Raw genomic sequence first — 9,604 nt, 5'->3', positions numbered from 1 at the left:
GATCTGTGAGACATCAAGAAGCTGTCCAGTGACAAAAGTTATTTATACGGAGGAAAATGCAGACAGTTCTACTCATCAACTTTCACCTGGTTGAAGATAGCTAGCTAAGGTCGGTTTAATTAGCCTTAGCAGGCAGCACAAATAAATACAATAAATATAAATAAATACATCAAAAAATCTATAGAATTGCGGGAGTCTGTGACAGAATGTTTGCTCTGCCGTGCAGAGATGGCGGGTCAGGGTGAGGCCAGGCTCCGGAGGATCAGGTCTGAACCTCACGCTGACTCTGTAACGACGCGCTCGTCAGTTTGTTTTCAATTTTGAGGTGAACGCCTCCGCTCAGTGAAGGGCGCGCGGTGTCGGTGGACCTTGCTGACCAATAGCGGGCGGGTCCAGGTGCGGCCCCGGGGGCTACAGAGTAGCGTCACTATCAGCGCCAACAGAAAGACGGTGGAGATGATGGAGCGCGAGCAGAGACAGGTAACCGTTCTAATGTTAGACTGCGTTCTTCTTTAACTCGCTTGTTTATGACTAAACCGGGTCAAAGACAGTAAAAACTTGTTGAGGGCCCCGTGAGCACCTGCAGCGGTGACGGCGACTAACTACATCGTTTGTATCGCGCTTCACGAGCTGTTAGTAAACACACGCGCTCAGTTTGCTACATTGTATAAAAAGTCCTCGCGACGTCTTGTGCTCTACAGAGTTACTTTGTTTGTCGCGTGCTGTTAGACGTTGTTTTGTAGTTATTTTTCAGTCAGTCTGAGCATCAGGCCTGACCGAGCCTCACCTGCCGCTCGTTACATTAATAAAACCCCGCCGCTGCTTTTCAGTCTTGCTCGCTTTTTCTAGAAATGTCACAGATACAATGTAACGTTTCTCGTGACCACAGGAAATGTCAGTGTGCATATACGTGTGTTTCCCTGTCTGCCAGGTTTCTTTTCAGATGCTCACGGTGTTTATTTCAAACTTTAGTTAGTTTTGTTACAGTGACCTTGTCAGATTTAGAATTTTCTTTATCTCCCAGCAATACTGACGCTCGGGGAATGACTTTGGTTTTCAGAAGACAGTTACCAAAAGAAAACAGCAAGACATTATATCATTGATACAATGAGACAAAAGAAGTGAAACGTTGGGTCATGTGTTGATACAGTCCAATGCAGAATGGTACCTTGCAGTTGTTGCTGCAGGGAATGAACCTGTAACTCAACATTTGCATTGTTGGTTTGCATGATATTTATAGGTGTTTTTAATATTTTGTCTATATTAAATACATGGATGTAGCTAAATGTTAGAAGTCCCTTAAAATACAAAGCAGTCCAATACACTGACATTAGTTCTACAGTGGAACATGCACCACAGTGCTACAACTCAGTGCTCATTTTTGTGCTGCAGTACAGTTGTCATTACATCTGTTCAATTCAGTTTTATTTGTACAGCGCCAAATCACAACAGAAGTTATCTCAGTGTGGAAAAGACAGATACAAGCAATATGTTTATTAATAAACAATTTAGTGTTCAATTAATAGTCAGTATTTAAATGCTGCATCACATCAAACTGGTAGACTGTACATGTAAAGAGGAGTGTTTTCCTGTAGATGTTAAAAGTATTCCTGGTACCTGTCACCAGGGATACCAGGGATTATCCAAACTCACAGGGACAAAGTTCCTTAATGAGACCATCATGTAAAATCAAGGCTGAGTTTGATTTGGAGGTTTCCATTACACTTGTTTACTTTTGTCTGCAGAGAGAAACAGTAACCAAGACACTGTGACTGGTCACAGCAGGAAAAGCTCAGGTGTTACTGATGACATTAACGATCGTGGCTCTGTTCTGTTCAAGTGTCCCACTAAACTGTGACTAACAGGAAGAAAACCAGGATCCTGAAACTGAAGTACCTCAGTCCAATTCAGCCATCATTTATTTCACTTTCCCTGCTCTGACCAGCCAATAGGCCTGTTCAACTGACACATGTAGATGGACATAAGGCCTGCTGACCATTAGATACATCATGAAACAACATGACAGCATTTGAATAGTTTCTGTCAGATGCATTTTTAGAATATATTTCTCAAAATTATTTATATATATATTGAAGATGTTAGATATATAATATTGTTATTGCTCTGCATCACTGTTTAGACATTTAATGTTCATGTCGTTAGATTTAGCATGTTCTTTGTCTGCAGCTAACTTTAACTTCCTGGTGTCTATTGATTATTGTTGGCCCTAAAACTAGCTTACAGACTCACTACTGCCACCAACTGGACTGCTGTGTAGATGTAGATGGGGCAAACTGTGCTACACTTAGCTCTTAAATATGGCTTCAGAGTGATATTAGAAGAAATATCAGTGTTGGGAAGTAACTAAGTCTACTTACTTAAGCACTATACTTTACAGTTTTGAGGTATTTGTATTTGGGTATTTCCATTTCATGCTACTTTCTACTGATCCCTCATTATATACCAAAGGGAAATGTTTGATTGATATTTGATAGACGTAGTTACTAGTTTGGATTTTTTTTAAAATAGGTAAAAAACTTTTACTTTGATGTGAGACGTATGCAGGTGTGGTTTCACTGTACTGTATGATTTTTCCAATATGGGACACACTTGTCCACTTAGCATGTGAATGACACTCTTGAAGGGGAAGTCTTTGAAAATCTAAGTCACATACGTATCTTAAGGGGGAACTCCACTGATTTTACAAATCTGTGTGTGTTTCCAGGTGTTGGGGAGTAGTGCTGTGGAGAGAGTTGTAGAAAGCTTTTTGTGCCTCCAGAGGAAGCTGTGTGTTGTCACCTGAGTCAGTGTCAGCTGGGTCTCAAGACAAATGTGAAATGTTCAAAACAATATCTGGGGCTGTGGAGTTAGACCGAGGTGAACTTAGCAGACCTCTCATCTCTCCTGCAGGCTACAGGCTACATTAGCCTCTATTAGCATAAGACACCCTAATCTCCAACTGAACTGAACAACTTTAACTTGGGAGAAGAATGTGTGGAATAAAACAGATGCTATATCTGGCTGTGCTGATTTGATCCTTGTGTTTAACAGTGTTGTTGGATGTAGTGCTGAAGACTGCAGCTGTGGGACAGACACTGAAAACATTCTTACCAGTTTGACTGTGGATGGAGTCTGTGACTCTGTTCCACTTCAGATAATGAACTACAGTATCATGTTGTTGTTGCTGTGGGTTCTGGTTCTTATTCACTGTAGTGGTATCAGTGTTTTCCTGAGAATGACTGAACGCAATGATCTGTACAATTTCCAATGATTTCTGTTTATGGTCAGTAAGTGAGAATAACACCTCACTTTTCAGCCCTGAAGACCCAGACCATTATTAATATAATATATAACCCAGCTGTTGTCAGTACAACCACTGAAGTATATATGATTTGGAATAAAGGGCTAAAACAGGGGTCCAAACACTGGTTTTATTCTGATCATCTGTCTGTTAGTTGCGAAGCTTTCTGTCTCTGAGGATTTGTTCCCACTGTGTTTTTCCGTCAGGTGCTGAACCTCGAGCGGGTGCAGGCGCTGGAAACCTGGCTGAAAGTAACCAACACAAAACTGACTCAAGTAAACGGCCAGAGGAAGTATGGAGGACCACCTGAGGGTGAGAGAGGCTGCTGCTCTCAGCTCCAACACACTGAAGCTAGATCCCTGGACAAATGAAAAGATACAAATATGTAGACATTATTACTGCAACTACAGATCAGTTTTACTGAGTATTTTATATTAATGTTGAGTCTATCAATGGCAGACAACTGTGACTCCTTAAGAGAGCCAAAGCTTTTGTAGTGTAATTTAAAAAAAAGTTTATCAGCAGTTTATCAAGACAGAGTCTGTAAACATGATGGTGCTGACGACACTGGAGTGAGATCTTGTGCTATGATGACAGTAAGGGGAGAAAGGATGCATCTGTAGTCACCTAAATCATAAGGAAACTGTTCTTCAGTCGTTGCTCTCTCTTTTGGTGCAGTGTCAGATTCACCAAAGGATCCACACTTCCTTTTTAGCAGTCAGATAACGTGAGGGAGGAAGCTCCTCCTCGGCCTCTCTGTGTTAGCCTTCAGGCAGTGACAGCGCCTCCCTCAGGGCAGCACAGAGAACAGTACCTGTCCTGCAGGTTAGGGTGGAGATTCTCCCAGACAGGATCCTCCGTACGGTGCAGGTGTGAGAGGTCCTGATCACCCTGAGGGAAGTGTCTCAGGGGTCTGAGGTGGTAGAGATGCTGTCTTCACCCAGGTGTTGATGTGGAGGAACATGTGGAGACATGATGAGATATTTGAATCAGCTTACCTTCTGTACCTAGGGCTCTGTTGATCCTGAGTGGGTGGCACTTCCTCTGCTTCCACTATCAGTTCCTTGTCATTGTTGCTGGAGTTTTCTATGAGCAGAGCATTTGAAGTGTCAGCATCTCAGTGGATCACACTTGTAGTGTTGCCAGTAGGTGGCCAGTCTAAATGTAAATTTCCTGTTAATTAACAGGGGTATTAGTGGTTAGGACACAGTGTACAGATTAGTTTGTAATGTATGTAAACATCTCTTCTGATTTTGAGAGCCAACATCATTATTAATTACTCCACCATCACTGCATTATACTTGTATGGTAGTGATGGGACGAGAAGGTAAAAAGAAACTTTGAAGTGTCTTTTCATGTGTTCTGTCAGCATTACAGTGTTAATGAAGCTTACTGAACTTTAGATGATTAAACTTGAACTGATGTCAGCAGCAGAGCTGGCAGCATCCTCACCACTGTCACCAGACTCTGTGTGTGTGAAAACACTGATGACAGACGTTCAGACGTTTGGGGTCAACATCTGTTCATCTCTGGTCTTAGAAGGATTCATAACACTTGTGAGAGTTTTTATTCTATTTGAATTTTATATACAGCTTTGTATTGCAAACTTTTTAATGAGAATTTGACTTCATCAATAATAAATCAATGCTACAATGATTAACAGAACCTGAGAACCTGTTGTGATGCTTCCATAAACTCACTGCATGAATTGCAGAATTGAGTACAGCTGTTTCCATTTTGTGTGCTGTGTGAAGCAGTATAGCATTCTGTTCAGGTAAAAGTAAATAACCAAACATATTTTTCTACGTCCCCTCTGGTGACAGCTGTGGGTGGGTGGAGGTGTTACTATGAGGTTTTCTGTCTCTTCCATTCTTTGAATGAATTTGTTCAATTTTGACACAAACATTCACTTGGACTCAAGAACGGGTGAAAGCTCTACACAGATGGTGTTTGTCAGTAAAACCAGTTCACTGTCAGTGTTTTCTCTTCACAGGGATAAACTCATCAGATCAGCCCAGCCTTATCCTTGAATGGAAATGGTAGCTGACAAAGTAGCAAGTAAAATGGTTTCATTTTTCACTTGACCCACTCCCATCTCCTGTCCGTTCTGCTGTCAGTGTGGGATGGCCCGACCCCCGGAGCCCGCTGCGAGGTCTTCATCAGCCAGATCCCACGGGACACCTACGAGGACCTGCTGATCCCCCTGTTCAGATCGGTGGGCCCGCTCTGGGAGTTCAGGCTCATGATGAACTTCAGCGGGCAGAACCGGGGCTTTGCGTACGCCAAATACAGCTCCTCGAGTGTAGCCGCCAACGCAGTCCGCCTGCTGCACGGCCACATGCTGGAGCCTGGCTTCCACCTCAGTGTCCGCCGGAGCACGGAGAAGAGACACCTCTGTATCGGAGACCTGCCGGCCACCACCGAGCAAGAGGACCTACTGAAGGTACAGTGGCTGGTCTTTGTGACAGCCTAACAGGAACATAGACTCAGAGGTTAGATAAAACTAATCCAGTGTAATGAATGCAATAAGTCCTCCCTTCATGAAGTTTAGAATGGCTCTGGCTGGGGTCAGGTTCTTTTTTTAAACAGTGGCTGAGTAACCACGTCAGACTGCTCAGCTCTGTTCACTCCAGCTGAAAATGTTCCAAGGACATTTTAATGTGAAAATTGAGTAAAGAGTCTAACAATAAAAAGGTTTTATCGGTCATATAAAAACAGCTGACGATAGCCTCAGGTCACTGCGCTCTCTAAAAACTCCCCTCTCATTACTCGCTCCACAGTAGTTTGAACAAATCACTAATCCTGAGCCATGCTTTCCTCTCTCTCATTTGGTGCCACTGGTTAATAGATGTCCATGGTGTCACCATGGAAACTCTATACTGGAAGTTTTTGGGAATTTCTGACAGCAACGATATCTCCACCTCATCAGAATAACTACAGACATGCCAAAGTGGTCAAAATAATACAGTGTAATAACCAGGATAAACAGCTGATTGAGAAAGTATTATGTAATATTTTACCAACAGAGTGGGAACAAATGTGTAAAAATATACATGATAGAACAAGTTCAAACTACTGGAGAGCGAATTCATGGCAAATTTTAGTTTGATATTTTAAAACACCACAAATTCAACGTAAATATAAAGATAAATCAAACTCTAAATGTTGGAGAAATTGTGGCGAGGACAGAGTGAATCATATATATCACATCATATATTCTGGCTTATGCAGAGTTATCAATGGCTTGTGGGAAAACTCTGCCAAAGAAATGAATAATATTTGGAATCTCTCTTAGTAAAAACCCACTGTACCTTCTCTTAGGGAAAATACCAGAGGAAATTGTGAAGAAAGACTCTCATCTGTTCTTAGTAATAAGAGTTGCAATAACCTGGTGAATGAAATATATAAAATGGAAAGGATTAATATGAAAATTAGAAATCACTTACATATGTTCCCTCTGTTGACTATTATCCTGTACTCTTATACATATCACTTTATTTTCATCTTATGAACAATATATGAAGCGTGGATGATCTATAGTCTCTCCATAAGGGTATAGTATAATATAGTTTTTTTGAAGTCAAAGTCTCCTTTTCTTTTTTTGGACTCTTGTGTGTATGCATATTGGTTTGTATGTATATCTTTACCTAACTTTACAAATTCTGTTTGCAGAGTCATCATAAAATCCATTATAAACACAATCCATTCAGCTCAGTTTATAGGAGCAGTACACTGGCCGTTCAGCTTGACCACTAAATATAAGAAAAGCTTAGTTGAGCTTTGTAATTCCCCAAAAAGATGTCGTCCTCTTTTTATCTGTAATCTGAACTATCTAAAAACACGTCCACTGCTCAGCCTTCTCCGTCCTGCTTTGGACCAGCTGTGACCTGCTCCACTGGCCTCCTCTGTTGAGCTGATGACATTTAACCAAGCCAGTTAAAGGACACTTAAAACAGAAACTTTCAATCTGAACTTCTGAATCTGAACAGCAGTCGTATGAGAACATCTGTCGCTGCTTTGTGGACAACTGATGTCAAAGTCTCTGTAACGAACCTTTGTTTGCAGGTGCTGCGTGTGCTGGCAGAGGGGGTGGAGGGGGTGTCTCTGAAGGCAGGGCCTGGGATAGACGGGGTGTCAGCCATCGTGGCTTTCTCATCCCACCACACCGCTTCTATGGCCAAGAAGATGCTGGTGGAAGGTAGGTGAGCTTCATGTTGATGCTGGTGGACTGATACATGGGATCAGAGAATTGCTGTCAATATAATCCAAACCTCTCCTCTATAATGAGGAATTCATTTGACATTTTTCACAGTGATCAAATATAAGACAGCTCTTAAGTTTCAGAGGTGTGATTCTGTGAGGGGACACAGCTTCCTCAGTCTCACACTTGATACTATTAGTGTGGCAGTTTTTCTGTTGATTTTTTCATGGACGGAGAGAAGGAGACAAAGTTGTGTTTCCAACAAAGAAAATGTCAGTGAGCACAACAGCTGCCATTTTCACTCATTGAAAACTCCGATATGCAGGCAGCAGTTCAGTGGGCTTGAACAACAGGACTGCCCCGAATGCCTCGAAGCTCCTACTGTTGCCATGGAAACTGATGTCCAAATGCTGCAGTTTCATTATTATTATTATTATGATTATTACTGTTATTAAATATGAGGTATGGCTACTAAATAATGAGACTGCACTTATGAAGATAAAACCACGTGGTTCACAGTCACACTGAGTGTTATAGATTAAAGCACAGCTGCTATAAGTTTCCAGTAAGTGGCGTCTTTAGTTCACTGCAGCTACTGACTGAAGTGCATGTGTTTCTGCTGAGGCGTCAGAAAATGATTAGCTTCAAAGTTGAGCATTAACTTGAATTTTTTGGTGAAATTGAACAGAACAGCAGCTGAATGTTTTGGTACATTGTACGGGGAACACTGCATGTCACGAGCACGTGTGTTTGAATGAAATGAAAGACTTCGTGAAGGCAGAGAGGACGTCCAAGACGATGAACGCTCTGGGCGTCCATGCACATCAAAAACTTGTGAAAACATTAAACAGACTGAACAAATCATTTGAAATGATCGACGACTCAGCATAAGAATGAGAGCAGTAATCGTCTCCATTGATAAAGAGACAGTTCAGCAAATGTTGCATGAAAATTTGAAGATCACAAAAGTGTGTGCCAAAGTCGTCCCAGAACTTCTGACTCCTGATCAAAAGGAAAAGCAGTTTCTGGCCCTAAAACAAATCCCAGTGCTTGATCACCTTTCAATAAAAGTGTATTACAACATTAGAATTGTTATTCAACAGTCATACCTCGTACATACACACAGCAGGTGATCAGGGGGTGAAATCTTTCTGAGAGATGACCATTTCTGTAACTTCCTGAAACATTCTCAGCCTCTGTACAAAACAGCTGTGGTCCTCATTGCTGTTCTTCGTCTTCTTTTCGTGTCCAGCATTCAAGAAGCAGTTTGCGCTGAACGTCTCTATCAAGTGGCAGTTGACGGTGAAGCCCGGTCCAGACGAGCTGCTGCCTCCTCAGAAACCCCTGAAGCCGCCACACCACATCCTGACTTCTCCACAGCCCTCAGTCCTGCCTCCTCGTCTGGCCCGCCTTCCATCCATCCCCCCGGGTTTCTGCAGAGCAGTGGGAGGGCCTTACTGCCCCCCCACACCCTTTCCCTCCCTGCTCCTCCACCTTCTCCTCCTCTGAGGGGCATCCGGTGTCCGCAGCGTCCCCAATGACACTCCTGCACAAGGTTTGTGAGGCGACGGGGGTTGGCCAGCCGCTCTATGAGATGTACTACAGCCACACTGGGCCAGATGGATTCCTCTACTTTACCTATACAGTATCCATCCCGGGGATAACCATGCCCTTCAAAGGGCTGGTCATGATTTTGCCGGGACCAACTTCCACCGCCATGCTAGAGGAAGCTCAGCAGGCTGCGGCCCAGCAGATCCTGCAGAGGGTCTGCAGTCAGCAGCTCACCCCCTGATCAGCTCCTCAGACAAAAGCTCTGTGTCAGGCTCTGTTTGTTTCATCTTATATGTAGTTTGTTGATTTCTGCATGTTTTTATTAGAGGTTTAGTAGACTAGTTTGTTTGAACTTCTGTGGTTTGTTTATGCATGCTTTATTTGTGTGTTACTGTTGGATCAGTTCCTCATTTTAAATAAATGAGATTTGAAAAGAAAATGTTTATATAAATGAAGGATTCACTGAAACCACTGCATGCGTCTGTTAGAAAGCATCTTCTATCCACTACCCACTCTGTACTGTTTGTAATGAGGGGACAAGGCTGTACCAC

General features: G+C 42.6%; 1 protein-coding gene across 1 annotated transcript; it reads left to right on the top strand.

Annotated features, from left to right (window-relative positions):
* The first annotated feature begins 207 nt into the window (after window positions 1-207).
* On the top strand, window positions 208-9,492 carry dnd1 (DND microRNA-mediated repression inhibitor 1). Its single transcript, XM_018694390.2, is given in 6 exon segments — window positions 208-480; window positions 3,508-3,613; window positions 5,419-5,744; window positions 7,367-7,499; window positions 8,755-8,960; window positions 8,962-9,492. Coding segments are annotated over 6 exon segments (1,128 nt in total). The 5' UTR covers window positions 208-456; the 3' UTR covers window positions 9,295-9,492.
* The last annotated feature ends 112 nt before the right edge of the window (window positions 9,493-9,604 follow it).

The sequence above is a fragment of the Lates calcarifer genome, linkage group LG8 (assembly GCF_001640805.2).
Source record: "Lates calcarifer isolate ASB-BC8 linkage group LG8, TLL_Latcal_v3, whole genome shotgun sequence".
Lineage (NCBI taxonomy): Eukaryota > Metazoa > Chordata > Actinopteri > Centropomidae > Lates > Lates calcarifer.
The sequence above is the reverse complement of the archived record's forward strand: the minus strand, read 5'-3'. Positions and strand labels throughout refer to the sequence as shown.